This window comes from Chenopodium album, chromosome 15 (assembly GCF_948465745.1).
Source record: "Chenopodium album chromosome 15, dcCheAlbu1.1, whole genome shotgun sequence".
Taxonomy (NCBI): Eukaryota; Viridiplantae; Streptophyta; class Magnoliopsida; order Caryophyllales; family Amaranthaceae; genus Chenopodium; species Chenopodium album.
Window position 1 is genome coordinate 3,088,453 of NC_137848.1, and position 17,939 is coordinate 3,106,391.

A 17,939-nucleotide genomic window follows, 5' to 3' on the forward strand; every position below is an offset into this window, starting at 1 on the left:
TATAACATTAATGAGTCTTATTTGGTTAAAAAATTAAACCATGGTTATATTTTTTTTTTTTTAAAAAAAAAAGAAAAACCAAAAAAAACCACCCAACCTACCACCTCCAGCAACCTTCACCATCAGCCTCTCCCATCCACCACCTCCATCCTCAGCCTCACCCAGTCGCCGCCTCAGAGCCACCAACCCCTCACCCCAACCCGACAACCCCACCAGACCCACGACACTTCCTCTTCTCCTTCGACCCATGACCCATAGTATGGTCACTCACCGGCTCGCCGTACCTCCATCTCTCTTTGTTGACGAGCCACCCGAATTCGAACACCCTCCCCAAACCCAGACCCGAAACCAAATCCCTCCTAACCCGAAACCGAATCCATCCTAACCCGAAATCGAAACCACCACCTTCAATCGAAATCGTGTCGGTGTTTGAACTGGTGTGCGGTGGTGGGTTTCGGTGTTGTCAGAGGACAGAGAGGGAGAGGCGGTGGTCGGGAAGCGTTCATGGGTCCTGGGTTAGGGTCGCCGGTAGTGAAGGAGGGTGGTGGTGGCTGGCAGGTTTAATTTGAAGGTGGTGGTGTGCGTGTGGGAGGGTGATTGGTGGGTTAATTTTTTTTTAAAGTTCTTTTTAAAAAAAACCTAACCATAGTTTAGTTTAAATTAACCATTTAGTGAAATAAGGTTATAAGTGAGAATAAATTTTTAATTAAGGTCATTTTGTACAATTAAAAAAAAATAGGGTCACCATTTCAGTGTTACACAAATTGGGGGTTACCATTGAGAATTTCCCATGCATTTTTTTACGAAGAAAAAGGAAATACTTATTAATTATAGTGGCTAAAATAGTCGATTAATATACGCTATAAATTTACATATCAATTGTAATGCCCCCTCAAATAACTTACAATATTATGCTTTAGGAGTTCCCCTTGTGAGAAGGGTATCCTAATGCCTTACCTTTATTTTTTTTTAAAAAAAATTAAAAATAAAAAAAAACCTTACAATACTAGGTTGGTCTTAAGCTTGCTTATTCAATAAAATGTAGCTCAAGTGTATTAAGGGCCTGTTCTCTTCGGCTTAATTTTAGTTCAATTTAGTTCAGTTCCTAATATCCTAATTTCCTTCTCTCATAAACAATTTATTTCAATTCAGTTCAGTTCAGTAAATCAGAACAAACCCTAATTATGTATTATAAGCACGCCAGTTTCACATATATGTTCTATGTGTAGAATGTTATTACTTTGTTACGCAATCACAATCCTAGTCTATCTCCTTTTAGAAATTTTATCATGCACGTATAGTCGGATACTCCCTCCGTTTCGTAATAATTGCAACACTTTAATTTTTGCACTATTCATATGTTTACTTTGTCTCTATTTTTATCAATTTATAAAAAAAACATGTATATTACCATGTAATATATTTTTGGATTAGTTTTTAGGTACATTTTCATTAGATCAAATTTTTGTGGACAAAGTTACACATCAGCATATGTGTCGGTCAAAGTGTTGTGATTATTATGAAACAAAAAGAGTACTACACTTAGTTATTATACTTTGAAAAAAGTATAATCGGGACTTCATTATTTGATTTCAAAAAAAAAAAAAAAATATCTATCAACACTTTCCACGCTTAGAAGGTGGAGATGAATAGATGATGACCACCTTGTTGGGCTTTAGTGACTAGCAACGATGATAGATAGATATAATCGGGCTAGCTAAATTTATGCGGTGGATTGGTCCAAAATTCTATGACTAGTAGACTACAAACAACAATAACAATGATATCATGAAAATCTTATTAAAAAAAAAAAAAAACCTTCAACAAAATCAAAATTATCGATTAGTAGCAAAGCAAGTAATTTTCGATTTTTGATTTGGCCGTTCTGACCACCCATACCCCTCTCTCGTCTCCTCACCCCTTTCTCGTCCTCTCTCTCTCCTCTCTTCCTTTGCGCTCTTCGTTCTTTCTCTCTCCTCTGCAAACAAACGCTCTCAACACTCTTCGAAACCCTAATCTCTCTCCTTCTTCCCTTCCTTCTCTCAAATCTTCTTCGCATATTTCTCTCCTCGAATCTCTCTGGTATTACCTCGAATTTATCGAATCTCAGCTTTCGATTTCGATCCCAATCCCTAACTATGGCCGACCGTAAGATTGATCTGCCTGACGATCTCCTTTTACCGACTCCCAAAGGTAAACCCTAACATTCCCCTCTTTTCATCGTCAATTTTGATTTTCGATGTTTTCTAGATTTGATTTTTGTTTTCGTTTCGAGTTTGTATTATATAATGTTAAATTAGGGCTTATCGATCTGAAAAACAATGAAATTTTCCTTTTTTCTTTGATTTTTGTTTCATTGCTATAGTTTTGGATCAGATTTTTCTTTTATTATCGCGCTAATGTTGCATAAATATACTAGTATGTTAATCCTTCTTTTTTTGTAATCTATCTGATTCCATGCTTTTTATTTTTTGTTTTATTATTGCTTTGCCAAAAGGTGCTTGTTTAGCTGAATGCTGTTGCTTGTGTAAGCATGTGTATTCCGTGGATTTCTATTAGTAGCTTTGAAATTTCTGGATTTGTTTCACTTAACAGTGTTTCGTATTCGATTTGTTTCCGAAACTTGTATATATGTAACTCAATTTACTTTATTGTAGAATGCAGTATGAAGTTAGCTAATATTGTAATGATTGCTTATATGTTTGTTGTGTGAAGTTAATGATTTATATTTGATACACCAAGCAAATTTGCCAGCTGGGTTTTCGGGTGATTGTGTGATTTTATGAGTTTTAACGTGTCTAATATGCTTACCATGTGTCTTGAAGCCTCTCTAGAATATGATGATGAAAAGGTCTCTATGGGATTCCTTGATGAGGTTAAAGGTATAGTTCATGGTAGTGATGGGTTTGGATTTAATTTACTCGCGATTAAGCTTCTTTTTCATTTTTTTTCAGTACCTTGTGTTTTAAGTAGTGTTTTTGAAATCATGCAGATCAAGCAGCGTCCGATAACAGCATTCCTTTGTCCCCACAATGGCTTTATGCTAAACCCAGCGATGCCAAGCCGGTATGGTTTTTGTTTATCATAAAGATCCAAGTTTTCCTCATTTCTTGTTTGAAAAGGGCATTGTGGGCCTTTGTGGCATCTCTATGTTTTGTCATAGAGGCATTTTGTTTCATTGCAGGATTAAGTGATTTATGCAAATCATGGATTTGTTTCTGTCCTATGGCTCAAATTATTCTCAATTTAATTGAATCCATTTTTTTAAAAGTTGACTTGTATTGTTGTTTTGTTGGTGTAATGTTTTTTTCTTGTCTTTGATTGGGTACTTAAGTTTACTTTACTTATCTGAGAACAAGATACACCTTTGTCATGTAGGGTTACGAAGTTTGCCTTATCAATGAGTTTATCTTACAACCTTTTGTGGCTGGCATTGCCTAGTCCTAGATACTGGGTATTCTTACTGGTTTAGGATCAAAAAGTTGCTAGGCTGTTGGTTGTTGGTGTAGTACTTTGCTATGGGAAAGACTAGTTTTGGTCAATTTTGATTGGGTTAACAGGAATATGTTGTTTCATCTACTTTTAACAGGATATCCGTGGCCCAAACACTCTGTCTCTTGGAAACTCCATGGATCCATCTCAGAAGGATAGTGACAAGAAGGACTGGAGGAAACTTGCTGCTGAGAATGAAAGCACTAGGCGTTGGCGTGAGGAAGAAAGGGAAACTGGGTTACTTGGTAGAAGGGATCGCAGGAAAACTGATCGCCGCGTTGAAAATGTTTCTGTGAGGGAAAATTCAGAGGCAAGAAACTCACCCTCTTCTGAGCGTTGGCATGATGCGGCCAATCGCAATTCTGCCCATGACACAAGGCGTGATAGCAAATGGTCTTCTAGGTGGGGCCCTGATGACAAGGAGAAGGATTCACGACCAGAGAGGAAAACAGATATTGAAAAGGAAGACACTCATAATGATGGTCAATCCACTGGGAGTGGCAATCGGGATGCTGAATCGCGTGATAAGTGGAGGCCTCGCCATAGAATGGAGCCTTCTTCTAATGCACCAACTCCATTCCGTGCTGCTCCTGGATTTGGTCCTGATAAAGGAAAGGTGGATGGTGCTAACATGGGATTTACTGTTGGAAGAGGGAGGTCAAATGGTGTACCTATTGTGAAGCCTGCACTGGGAAGTACAAGTGGCACTGTCAAAGTTGATAAGAATGAGCACATTCTTGGGAAACCAAATCTTGTGCCAGAGCAGTTTCATTACCCCAGGGCTAAACTTCTTGATATTTACCGGTCACAAAAGCTCAGTGGAACTTCTTTTTCCAAGCCTGATTCCATGGAAGAAGTGCCCTCCTTAACTCAGGGAGAGGCTGTTGAGCCATTGGCTTTTGTTGCACCAGATGCTGAGGAAGAGGTGAGAACTATAATTTATTTCTTTTAAATCCTTTAATGAATTATGGCATTTATTCCATTCATGGGTTATTATTCTATGCTGTTTATTATAACAGTCCCTTCTCATGAGAATTGTATGCATAGGTTTTTTTAGGAGTCTTGAATACGTCATACTGCTGGATGCTATTATTGATATTATTTGCTTAAACACAGGCACTACTTAAAGATATATGGAAGGGAAAAGTTACTGGCAGTGGGGCTTCATACAATCCATACAGACAGGGCAAGTTTTCTGAAGTTGCAACAGGTAATTCATTCACAATAACTTTGATTGTTATGAAAAAGGAACTGCATGAACTATCTTTTCCTGATGGTAGTAATATGTTTTTCCCAGGTATTGGCAACATGGATGCTCTTGATGAAGACCAGGATGCCCCTCCTCCAATTGCTGGGGAGGCTATCAGTTTCCATGATTCAGCAAGTGGTAAACCTCGGCAGGCTGATGGTGAGGATCCTCACTTTCATCTTCGTGTTATGACTTTATGTATCTTTCAAAAGAATATTGTTTGAATGTCATTTCTAATTAAATATTGCTACATGTTTCAGGGAAAAATGCTCAATATGCTGTAGAATTCAAAGGCTGGAGCATGGAATCCGAGGGACCAATGTCAACAGTCTCGAAAATTGCTGATGCAGCACAGACTGATGATGAAAATTACCAAATCACTCCCCTCAAAGCTGCTGAGATTGACCGTGCTACTTTTGATATTAGTTCTAACCTTCCCGATGATTCCAACTCATTGTTTTTGTCAGAATCTCTTGAAGATAGTCGGGGTAACAGTTTGTATGCCCAGAGTGAGAGAAATGGTAATCGCGTCAGTGATGGTGTACCACCTGAGGAGTTAAGCTTATATTACCGTGATCCTCAGGGAGAGATACAGGGTCCATTTCTTGGTGTTGACATCATCTCATGGTTTGAACAAGGATTTTTCGGCCTTGACTTACCAGTTCGCTTGGCAGATGCTTCAGAACATGCCCCCTTTCATGAGTTGGGTGATGTAATGCCACATTTGAATGCTCAGGAAGGGCTTGGTATCAATTCAGATTTAAGTTCTAAGATTGATAACCCTGGAGGGTCCACATCCACCTCAGAGATGAATGATGTGTCCGCTTTAAATAACCAAACTTGGCGGTTGTCAGAGTTGGACAATTATTCAAATCAACCAGCTCACACTCGAATGTTTGAGCATGATGTTTTAGCACAACATGCTTTTTCTGAAGGGAAAGGTTTCCATGATTCTTCTGCTCAAGATGAAGGTATTGTTTTAAGAATCGTCTTTCTGTGTTTAGTTGTTTATCACGTGTTTGTTGGTGAATGTGACTTTAAATGTTAACACCATCTCTTTGCTTGTGCTGCAGAGATTGTATTTCCTGGAAGACCTGGGACGGCTGGGAGTGGCGGTAACCCTGTTGGGAGACGTTTGAGAAGTGCCGATGGGCCTGTGACAAATCATGTTGGTTATCATACACATCCAAATGAAGCAAAAGAAACTGGCATGCCAATTCAGAAAGATGATAAGCTGCACCCTTTTGGATTGTTGTGGTCTGAACTTGAAAGTAATTCAAACAGGCAAGCCCAACCTTCAAGTATGCCCTCTACCATGGGTATGCCTGGTCATCTTATGGGTCATTCTCCTGGGAGGAATGCTCCTTTTGGCAGCCTTTCTGATCAAAATATTGAGGAATCGTGGCCTAATTTCTATGATAAAGGTCCTATTTCTAATTCAAACATGTTTGGGGACGCATTGGAGACCCAACATTTTTCTCACCTTGATCAAGAATCCAATCACCGTGAATTAGCTGAGCAGTTAATGTCGAGACAGCTTCAGCAGCAGCATATCCAACAGAGAAATATCTTGTCTCAACGGAATCACTTAAATGAGTCACCTCTAGAACAAGTCCCTGGCCGAGGATCACTTCATCACCAGTTGTCAAATCAATCTTTGTCTGAGGTTGAGCACATCTTGGCTCTCCAGCAACAGCGGCAGCTGGAGCTCCAACAACGGCAGCTGGAGATCCAACAACATCAAAGTCATCAATTGCAGCCACAGCAGCAGCAACAACAACAGCTTCAGCAAATTCTTTTGCAGGAGCAGCAGTCCCAGGCTAGGCAACTAATCCTTGAGCAGTTTATTCATGGTCGTGAGCCTGGCTTTGCTCAATCTCATATGGATCCTAGTTCAGGCTTGGATCAGATGTTGCTGAAGCAGCATCTTCTACGTGATTCCCAAACCCATTTGCATCAGCCTTCAAGGCACAATGATCCTTACTTGGAACAACTAATACAGGCGAAGTTAGGCCAAGTAACACATCATGATCGCCAGGCTGATCTCTTAGAACTGATGCAGCACACACGGCATGAACAATTTCGGTCTCAACAATTGCTGCAGCAGGAGCAATTACAGGCTCGGCAGATGTCAATTGGCCTCAGGCAGCAACTGGAACTGGGGGAGGGAAGATCAATTGGCTCAGTTTGGCCAGTGGAAGAAGCAGAGCAATTTCTTCGCAACCCTGTGGCCTCTCAACGAGCTCATTCTGCTGCGTTCAGCCCACCTCCGTTTAGCCCTCTAGACATGTTGCAGCAGCAGCAGCGAAGGGCACAGCAGGAGGAGCAGCAGCTAAGAGAAATGGAACGGAACATTCAAATGCAGGAGCGATTGAAAAGAGGGTTATATGATCCTGGGACATTACAATACGAACGTGCAATGTCTTTGCAAGGTGGAGGTCCTGGTGTTAACATGGAAATGGCTAATGCTATGGCTCGACTGCAGGGTTTGGATATTCAAGATCCTAACAATCATGTACGCTCTGCAGGTCAACTGGGCTCATTAGGTTCTGGCACCCATTCTCATCATCCTCATCACTCTTTTGTTCCTAATGAATTTAATGCTTCTCATTTTGATGGCGAGGGCCGCTGGCCTGACAGTGATAACCGTGTGTCAAATGATTGGATGGAATCCCATATCCAACAGCTGCATCTTAATGCTGAACAACAGAAGAGGGAGCAACAACTTGATGAAGATAACTCAAAGAGATTGCTCATGGAACTGCTGCATCAGAAATCTAACAATCAACCAACACAACCCCTAAGTTTGAATGAAGGTCCACCTTTGGAGAGAAGAACTCCTGCATTTTTTTCTGGGCCTAGCTCTAATGATCATTTGTTTAACCTTGCCCATGAGCGTGATGTTGGTTTAGCCAATCCTGCTGCTGTTCCATCCTTTGTCAATATGGCAGCTGAACAATCTCAGCTCCGACTAGCTGATGAGCAGGCTGGTGTTTTTGACAATAGTGGGAGATTGACTGGTCGATCTAACTCTGGAATAGTTATGGATGGAGATGCTTTATACACTGGAATCAGTAGAAGTTCTTCGCTGATGTACCCTAATTCTGATATGGGTGGCAACACTTATATTGATCGTGAATTCTCTGAGGTGGAGGGGAAGAAGTGGGATCCCAAAATTGAAGATATGGTGAAGGGTTCAATGATGGAGAATCCTGAGAATATTTCAAAGCAGCATGGAGTTACAGCATTGGATGGGAGGGAGATACCATCCAGTTCCATCAACAGGCAGAACTCAATTGGGGTTGCTGGTAAATTTTCTGAGATTTACTTCTACTAATGGTTGCAAAATTTTCGGAGTTGGAAATAATTGTGGTTTCTGTTGCTTGCAGCTGGACAAGGAGGATTCTACAATGATAAAATTGGGCGATCTAATTCCTTTACTGAGGAGGTTGATAGGTAATGAATCTGAATGGTTATTGTTACTGTTAGATGCTGGTGGAATTGTAATCACTGGATTTTTATGTATATATTGTTTTTGACGAAGATGGGAAGTAGATTACCAGGATCGCTATCATGATGCACTATGTGCCAGTCTTGGATCTGTGTTTTGGTTGGATTGCCATCCATGTTGTGAATGTGGTCACTTTGATGAATATTATGGTGTTCTCTTCAGAATTCTGCTTGGCCTGAACTCAGATGTTTAGGTGACACATTGGTAGTGATTGCTTAAAGAGGAGGGATACAATCTTGGATAATTTGTAGGGAAAACAATCCTTTTTTAAGTCAGTTTGCTTCATTAACATTACCACTACCATTTGACTGTTTTAGAGACCTAAAACATGAGGTAAAATCTGGAAATTCAGCCCCATTAGTGTGGGATGGAAAAGGGAAGGAAGTGTGTCTTTGGGGCTATTAATGGCGCCTGGGGAAATCATTAAATTGTAATATTTGTAAATAATTTTGTTAAAAAGATGGTTGCTAAAGAAATATTTAATATGTCGTTGTTTGTCGAAAGTGAGATGTGAATGGTGGTTACCCACAATTTTTCCTAAATTAAATAATCAAAGTTTGTTGCCATAGGAGAAGGTATGCAGAGCAAGGTCTTGCTCTGAAGTACAATTTGCTGGTTTAACTGTATATGACAAGGCAAGAGCTAAGAGGACACCAGAAGAGCTGATAATATTCAGGTGCTTTGGTAGATAAATATACAAATCAAATTGCTAATTAGGTTACCATGTGGTTTAGTTGGCAGTTGACCACAATGGAATCTACTGCATTAGTTTGTATCTTACAGTGAAGGGCATGTTAAACATACTGAAACTGTGTACATTTAAATGAGATTAGAGAAAAGAAATTGAAATAAGACTTTCATCTTCTGTTCTTTTGTCGTAAGAGCTTTCAACTGAATTTGCCTTTTCCTCTTGATGCTCTTAGCGTGCTTGATTCCTTTCATCCTCTTGCTCTTATATCTACTATTGCCATCTATAAGTTGCCTTTTCTATCTCTTTGTAACCTTAGTTCTAGCCCACATTTTGTTGTTTGGTTTTAGCAACCCTTGGATATCATTTTGATGTTTAGCTGACAAAAAATCATGGTGGCAAGTTGATTTCCATGATGCTTACCCCCCTATAGATGTTTACATAAGATTATCTAACTTAGAAGGGAAAAACTGTTTGGGGTCATGGTGGTGAGTTGAGCACAAAAATCTCTAATTCTCTAGGGTATGTGCAGCAATTATTTTATGGTCCTGGGCCCATACAACCTCTGTATTGGATCAGTAAAGTTCAGAGTTGTATTGCACTAGCTCCCCTTAACATTCCCAGACTGAATTTTCTTCCGAAAATGCTTTATTTCCCCTGAGACACACATATCCATTTATATGTGTTTCTGTGTGCAATCTTTGGGACCAGAAAAATGCTGTTTAGGGTTTTTGTATAATATTGATGTCTTTTTATGGTGTTATAGAAAAGAGGACTTGATTAATTGCTCTGCTTTTTAGTCAATCTGATTGTTTCTTTGTTCTATTAAACTCCTTTTAGCACTTAATGTTGAAGGTTTTTCCCCCTTAAATATGTATTTGTGATGCAGGATACCTACTGTTCTTTCCAGAGGTTCAGAAAATGTCTTGTTTAAACGTCCACCTGTATCTCGTCCTTTGTCATCTCAGGAGGGGATCTCTGATCTAACAATCGATGCTCCCACTAAAGGAATGAGCTCATCTATTGGAAATCCTGATGGTATGTATACTGTTGCACTTAATTAAGTTAATGAATTGGAATCTTGGAGATCTGTTTGAGTGGCTATGGTTTCCATGTTTGCTAATATTCTCTTTTGGCCTAAAACAGAGTATAAGCTTTTTATTAATCTTTCCTGGAATTTGGTTGGATGTTTAGGAGTTGTGCATGGGTAGAACAAGCAATTACAAGTGTTATCCTTTTGGGTTGGTGAGAATACTTTGGCAATTGTGTTCTTGGGTGCCCTTTTAATATTAAATTGGTTTTTTTTTTTTTTTTTTTTTCCTTTTTTTTTCCTTTTTTTTTTACACGAATTGACTTTTATGCCTCTCAAAGCACAACTGTTGACCATCAATATCATAAATTACATACAAGTATCACTAAAATTTATATATAGTTAACATTTTGAAACTATGCATTGAGACCAATTGAACAAAAGCTCACATGACTCCAATTGTCCTTGCAAAACCACAAAAGAAAGTGAAAGGAGAGTTTGTGAATAGTGTAAAATTACAAGGTGTGTAAACTAATAAAACGGATAATTATTTTAATTAAATGTGTGGGTGTCAACTAGATTAATTGGTAAAAAGCTTTGGGGGGTGGTACTCGTATCTTTGATTGATTATGATACACCAAAATCAAACTTTTAAAAGGAATGTTAGCGGGTACGTAGTACTCATATGCTGTATCCATTCACATCATTCTTTATAGGACATAGCAGATAAGTTCGAATAAATATTAGAGTACTTGTCTGTTTTCTTCCTCTCTAGTGTAGACAGTTAATTACTCCAGCTACAAACCAGAGCTTGATCAATACCCTGCTGATCATTTTATAATCCTGAGGATACATTTTCAGGTTATAGATGTTTATATTGAAGACACTGCATGGAGGATCTCTGTGCTTTTCTTTTTCTTTGTGTTAGTTTATACTGTGATGCTGATACATAGACATTTTAGGTGGAAGACGGGAAAACGCAGCTGCACAAGCTCCTGATACCTCTATCAAGAAGGATATGCGTTTCAGACGAACTAATTCTTGTAGCGACTCTGATGTTTCAGAGACATCATTCATAGACATGTTAAAGAGTAATGCTAAGAAGCTGCCTCAGCCTGATTCTCATGTGACAGGTGCCTCAGAATTGGCTGATGCCCAGGGTAAGAGTGGGAAGAAGAAAGGGAAAAAAGGAAGGCAGATTGATCCAGCACTTCTAGGCTTCAAGGTTACTAGCAACCGTATCATGATGGGCGAGATTCAAAGGATAGATGATTAGGTTTTTTTTTTTTTTTTTTTATGAATTCATTGCTGTACCTAATTTTTTTTTTCTTTAGGTCTTTTAAGAGGTGTACAGTTTTTTTTTGTAAAGCCCTTTTCCCTCTTATTGGGAATTCATTGATTTTCAGGCCAATTACCCTGTTTTACCTGTTCATGGAAGGGTTGATAGAAGAACTGATATAGTGTTTAGGCAAGCTTATGTATCTCGTGTAGTGTTCTTGTACATACTGAGCTGAGCTTTTTAAATGAATAGCAGTTGCAGAAAGAAAATTTATCAATTAGAAATCTTGGTTTTGGGATTCATGCATCCGCATCTCCCATCGACTAAGGGTGTTCAAACTACCTGTCCCTTTTGATTTGGCCTGTTGACCCGATTCAATTAGTCGGGTACTTCGCAAGTTTTGAAAAATATTTATCATGTCAATTGGTATGTGTTCGTTATTTCACTATTAGAAATTTGTTGAAATCGGGTCATGGGCTGGCAGTCGGGTACCTGAATCCTGGTATTTTTTTCTTTTTTCTTTTTTCTTTTTTTTTTTTTCAATTGTTTGCGATTCTTTAAGTGGGAATTGCATTTATACACATACCTCTGATGTTCATCAGCCGAATAATTAAATTCAAGTGTTTAATAATGATATCAATGGAAATTTCCTACTCCGTATTGATTATTAAAAATATCGTTCACATTAACATGTGTGCCGATCAAACCGAGTTACGTAAATAAAAACTCGACAATGGAATTTTTCGGATTGACTCATCTCAACTAATTCTTGTGTAGGATGACTTCAACATATAGACTAGACTGCACAATTGCACCATTATGAATGAACAAAATATGGTAAGTTTTTCTTGGTTTTTCAGGCTCCGATATAATACGTATCAAGCAAGGCATTGTTTGAGTTCTCAGTCACTTCAGTTGTCCTCCAATGGTGGTCATTGCAAGCCGTGTTTATGGGATGGATTATGCGTCTTGCCTCAGCTACAGTTCATAAGTTTTTCCTTTGGTTGTTTATGTATGTGGTTTGATGTAGTTGACTGTAATGTAGTGTTGTTTAGCTCTTATAGATTGTAATTTCTGCCTTTCATTATATGTACTCACTGTCAAAAAAAAAAAATCTCGCATCAACAAAATTAAATTGAGGCCCTTTATAGTTTACCTTGACGAGCTTCATCTGAACCTTATATCTGATAATATAAAGGGGAGAAGAGGAACTGCAAACTGTTAAAATAATTATGCAGTAAAATAAACTAAGGTACTAATACCATATACCAATGTAACGCACCTAAAATCATTAGAAGATAAGCCCTAAACAACACTTAATTATTTTTGACGGGAACGAAACTAACACTGTCACTCTTAAACAATAAAATAAGTTCTACTCTACCTCAAATTTTTGTAGATGAGTGTGAAAATAAGAGATAAACCTAAAGAAACGAAGGAAGCAAGGAAGAAAATCCCCCAATCCTTGTCAACCCCAACTTCCGACTCCGCGATGATTGTAAAGATGATTTTGTCAACCGTTAGGAAGACGTAGAACCACCAAAATGTCCAGAACTCCATGATCGAGAATGAGACTAATAGCAGTGATTAGAGTGTTAGAGAGAGAAAGAGATGAGAGCAAAATGGAAGGGAAGGGAGTTGTATTTCACTGAATTAATAATAACATCATTACAATGTCAGGCTAAATAAATAGCTCTCTTAATTACAACTCAGCAAATTAGTTACTCCGTACTCCCTCATATATTCCCTTTGCCCACTGCCCAAAATAACCAACTAAAGGCGTCAACAAAAGAAATACAGTAGTCCATAAAATAAAATAATAATTAAAAAAAAAAAACAAGGGTACTTTCTTTCATAAAAATTTTAAACTTTCACCGACATATAATTTTAGATAACTTAATACTTTCTTTTTTAAATACTTGCTCCACTTTTCTTTTTCGTTCGTTTTTAAATACTTGTTCCATTTTCTTATTTGGAAAACTTTTACAATATTTAATTAATTTCTCTCACTTAGTGAACCCAACATAAATCATATTTTATTAATTTCATATTCTCTTTCATCCAATTCTCTGCACTACATTAGCTTTATATAATTTTTTATTCTTCCACCAACCCCACTACATCCATATTTTATTACTTTCTTCAATTTCTTCTAAAACTCCACGCATGGAGAAATGGAACAAGTATTTAAAAACGGAGGGAGTAGTAATGTTAAGCGCTGCATATAAGCATTTAATATACTTCATTTTTTTAGTATTAAAGTTGGGAATTTATCAACAATTCACGAGTAAATCGGTGTAATAAATGTTTATTTATTGTCAATTCTTCCAATTTTTAACTTCTTATATACAACCCTATATTTTTTTCCTTAATTTACATCTTTATTATATAAGTGAATAAGTGAAGGGAGAAGAAAGACTAAAATATTGGTGTCCAATTTAAAGATAACCCAAATTACCCCTTTACTTTATGTTAATATTAATTTATTTAAAACAGGGATTATAATTGATACTTCCTCCGTTATTTTCACTTGATCTGTTTCTTTTATTATCCTTTTCAATGCAAAATTTTAACAATCAATCACTTTAATTCTCAATAAGTAAAAATTATATATTATGATAGTACTTATTGAGACTAATGTAAAAAGATCTCACATAAATATGTTTTTTCTTAGATATTATTCATAAAAGACGGTAAAAAAAAGATGGTGAATAATGTAATAGTTAAAGCGGGTCAAGTAAAAAAGAACGGAAAAAGTATTAGTTAAACAAAGACCCAAAAGCATAGTAATTCGTATCCACCTATTATACAAGAATACAAAGTAAAGCCAAGTTTCAAATAGAGTTTTGTTTTGAATAGAAAGCACATAAGCGTACAACGGACCACAAATTGATTAAGTTTATCATACTTTGAGTTAATAATAAGTACTCGTAATTAATATCCTAGACAAGACGTTTAATTGGGCATTCATTAGCTTCAATTCATTTGGCATACATTAATGCAGTGGAGGTTAATAGACCTCTTAACAACCTCAACTCTTACACACTTTCTAAAAAGAACTCCTATTGTTTCTGAAAACAGAATACTCCTCGGGTTATTAGGGTAATAATATCAAGATGTCTTAGATGCTAAATCCAATAGATGTCCAAATGTCCTTCGGCTCCGCCTAGCAAGGGTATGTCCGAGGGCTCTTCCTTGATGTCCGAAAGCTCGCCCTGCACAAGAGAGAAGGTTAGCTGCCCCGGGAGTGTGACCCAGGAAAGCCCCTCCGATGCTTATGTCAGCAAACGTACTTTTTAGAGAGAGAAAGTAGAGAGAGAATACTTAGAGAGAGAAGAGGACAGAATTAGGAAAAAGTTACCATCATTAATGATTGAAGAGCTATTTATAGTTGTAATTTCTAGTGGTAGAAGTTGTACTTAATTGGACTGATTAAGGGAAAATATGTACTTTGCAATGATTGATGATGGGCTGAATCATAGAAGGGTATTTCGTAATTTTAGGTCACTGGATTTAGGACAATGGACTTGGCCCAAACACCTACTAATAATTCTAGAGTCAAAGTAAGGAAATTACATAAGAATCATCATTTGAGCATTATCCTTGGACAAATTTTTATATATTCTTTTTTTTTTTCATTTAAAAAAAAATATGTAAAGAAAATAAAATGCATGAATTTCCAAATGCACATCTTTATATATGATCAAATTCAAGCATCAAACTAAAAAATGAGTTTTTTTTTTTTTTTTTTGGACCCAAAAATCTCTTCCAAATAGCTCCTAAGTTTTTTACAAGGATCAAACAACTATTTTTGCTTCTTGCTTCTCAGTGGTTTATGCGGGGTCAACAAGCTCAGGATTTCCACAACCGTCCTTTCTCGGGGGATCTTCGGCCTAGGATACCTAGTTCAGGTATGGTGGCCACTCTTTGTGGGGAGATTGCTTCAGAATTTGATATCTGTTTGATTTTTGATGGGGTTTGGTCGTCCTTGGACAATTCGGCTGGTGCGGGTTGGATTTTTCGAGATTGTGATTCGCCTGTAGTGCGAGGAGGGGGTGCCCGTGCTTCTTTCTCCTCTTCAGCTCTCCATTCTGAGTTACAGGCTTGTTACTGGGGGTTAAGACATGTATGCGCAAGGGGTTTTCGTAGAATCCTCATTTTCTCTGATTGCGAATCTCTTTGTATGACGTTGGCCCGGAAACAACGTGACGACATTTCTCTCTGCTAGTTAATTCAGGATATTCGGGCTCTTTTGGCTACTGTTGAGGCCTGCAAGATTCAGAAAGTTCCAAGGCAATGGGTATCTCCAGCGCATTGGTTGGCTGGGAAGGCTCGTGTTCGGGAGTTTCTTTTTTGGTCTTTTTAAGTTGTTTGTTTTTCCTTTCTTAGTTCTTACTGTCAAAAAAAAAAAAACAACTATTTTTGCTCCAAAAACTCCTAATTAAACACCCCTATAGCTCTTTAGTTGTTTATATTCTATCCATTTCTTAATAATCGCAATACTTTGACTGACACACATGCAAATACTCATATTTGACCAATAATATTTATAATTATGTGTAATTAAAAAGTATATAAGGTTAATATAATGAAAACATACATCAAAACTAATCTAAAAATATTTTACATGACTTTTATTTTATTTTATAATATTGGTAAAATGTATAGTCAAAATAAGCATATGAATAGTGTAAAGATCAAACTGTTGTGATTATGATGAAACGGAGGAAGTACTTTATAAACAACTAATGACTATTTACCTAACACTTTTACATAAATAGTTAATTACGATTAGCTAGTTAAAAACTTAAAACAACCAATGTAGCATAATGCCAAATATGACCTTTAGCTTTTTGGTTATTTTATACACTAAAAGAACTTTAACTAGGAACTACTAAACACTTTTACACAAACATTTAATTACAATCAGCTAAATACTAGAAGAGCTTTATGGTTATTTACTAAACACTTTTACACAAATATTTAATTACAATCAGCTAGTCAAAATAGTCAATGCAAACAACTAACTTGTCACAACAAATAGGACTTAAGGTATAGCTTTGGAAAAATGAGAATTACTGGGGTGTTAGCGTGTTACACAAGTACCAAACAAGGCCAATGGCCAATGAATCGACATTGTTTCTTTGTATCCTCACCTAGAAGGTTTGCACACGAAATTAAAACTTAAGCTTTCTTATAATTTTCTTGTATCTTTTTTACCAAATACTCCTCCAAAGCAGCTCCCGCCTCAATTATCTTTGTATGAGGTTTTATATCAACCTTAACCACCTCATCCAACAATCCATCCAATCTTTCCATCTCCTCTGCCTGAGCAATTCGCGGTATGACTTCTTGCCAAGTACCACTATATGGTGCTTCACCATGTTTAAGAAGCTCTCCAAGCACCTCAAAAGCCTCTTCTATCCTACCGACATTACACAAACCTTTAATCAAAGAATGTGTGATTGAAAAATGTGGAGAACAACCTTTCGAGATCATTTCCTCCAAGTACTTCTTCGCTTCATCATACATCCCTTGATCAACCAAACCACCAACCAATGTTCGATAGGACACCAAATTTGGCAAACATCCATTCGAATACATATCATCCAAAATCTTGATGGCCTCGTGTGCACGCCCCTCTCTACACAAACCCAACATAACCGTGTTATAATGTATTATATTTGGATTACACCCTTTAACTTTCATCCTACATAGCAACTTATAAGCCTCCTTAAGCTTCTTCTTCCTACACAAACTATTCAACAAACTAGTATAGCTCAAAGTATCGGGCACGAAACCCTTATTAAGCATATCATCCAACAAATCCATAGCTTTAGTCACCTGACTCTTCCTACACAATGCCTGCATCAAAATCCTGTAAGATTCAACATCAGGCAAAACTTCTCTCTTAAGCATTTCATTGAACAGCTTATAGGCAACACTTAATTCATCATTACCACAAAATGCCCTCATCAAAATGTTGTAAGATTTCACATTTGGGGTCACTTCATACTTACTTGCAATCCTAAAAAGATCAAAAGCAGGCCTAAGAAAATTCCTTTGTGATACAAGAATAGCAAGAACATGATTTAGGTGTTTCGAGGTCGGCTGACAATCATACTCTACGATGCTATAGAACATCTTAAGGGCCTTTTCAGGCATCTGGGCATCGCCATAAATGCAAATTAAGCTCGAAAATAAACCTGGGGTAGTGGGATAACGAAGGCGTTTGAGCTCAAGAAGAAGCTTTTCCATGAGAGAGAATTGGCGGGCATTTCCTAATTTGAGAATTAGAGTGTGATAAGTGGAGTAAGAATGACAAAAATTGGGTTGACGAGAAGCTAAATCGAAGATTTCTTTGGCTAAAAGAGGGTCTGATTGAGAGGAAATTAGCTTTTGGACTCGACTTGGGGAAGCAATTAGGGTTCTTGAGAATAATTGTATGGCATTTTGGGTTTCTGGGTTGTTTCTTATTTGTTTCTGTTGTTGTAATGATTGTGGTTTTTGTGGATTGATTGAAGAAGAAGAGTAGAAGAAGAGATTATTGAGAAGAGAGAGATTACCAGTGTTGCGTAAAACAGAGTTGCATGATGATTGCAGAGTAGAACGATGCATTTTTTTGGGGAGCTTAATTTTAATTTCTGTTGCTGGGCGATCTACAAGTAATTCATAATCCTATATTGAGTT

General features: G+C 37.4%; 2 protein-coding genes across 5 annotated transcripts; one reads left to right on the forward strand and one right to left on the reverse strand.

Moving 5' to 3' along the window:
• Window positions 1–1,914: 1,914 nt before the first annotated feature.
• On the forward strand, window positions 1,915–11,823 carry LOC145582692 (uncharacterized). Of its 4 annotated transcripts, none has more exons than XM_081639686.1 (11): window positions 1,915–2,193; window positions 2,826–2,882; window positions 2,993–3,066; window positions 3,590–4,417; window positions 4,609–4,702; window positions 4,790–4,900; window positions 5,002–5,712; window positions 5,815–8,049; window positions 8,131–8,197; window positions 9,830–9,978; window positions 10,933–11,823. In XM_081639686.1, the coding sequence occupies exons 1-11, from the start codon at window positions 2,139–2,141 to the stop codon at window positions 11,244–11,246; spliced, it is 4,695 nt and encodes a 1,564-aa protein (XP_081495812.1). In that variant the 5' UTR covers window positions 1,915–2,138; the 3' UTR covers window positions 11,247–11,823. The 4 variants fall into 4 exon arrangements, with proteins under 4 accessions (XP_081495812.1, XP_081495813.1, XP_081495814.1 ...); XM_081639687.1 differs by having other exon boundaries at window positions 2,835–2,882; XM_081639688.1 differs by lacking the exon at window positions 2,826–2,882.
• Window positions 11,824–16,098: 4,275 nt separating this feature from the next.
• LOC145581604 (uncharacterized) lies at window positions 16,099–17,931 on the reverse strand. Its single transcript, XM_081638617.1, has one exon. The coding sequence runs from the start codon at window positions 17,865–17,867 to the stop codon at window positions 16,434–16,436; it is 1,434 nt and encodes a 477-aa protein (XP_081494743.1). The 5' UTR covers window positions 17,868–17,931; the 3' UTR covers window positions 16,099–16,433.
• Between the last annotated feature and the right edge of the window lie 8 nt (window positions 17,932–17,939).

What these genes read in the sequence shown, in the direction of transcription:
- LOC145581604 (XM_081638617.1), bottom strand. Translation starts at nt 17,867, where the DNA reads ATGCATCGTTCTACTCTGCAATCATCATGCAACTCTGTTTTACGCAAC.
- LOC145582692 (XM_081639686.1), top strand. Translation starts at nt 2,139, where the DNA reads ATGGCCGACCGTAAGATTGATCTGCCTGACGATCTCCTTTTACCGACT. An exon ending in AACCCAGCGATGCCAAGCCG is followed by an intron (nt 3,067 to 3,589) that starts GTATGGTTTTTG and finishes TACTTTTAACAG; the next exon opens with GATATCCGTGGCCCAAACAC. An exon ending in TAAACCTCGGCAGGCTGATG is followed by an intron (nt 4,901 to 5,001) that starts GTGAGGATCCTC and finishes TACATGTTTCAG; the next exon opens with GGAAAAATGCTCAATATGCT.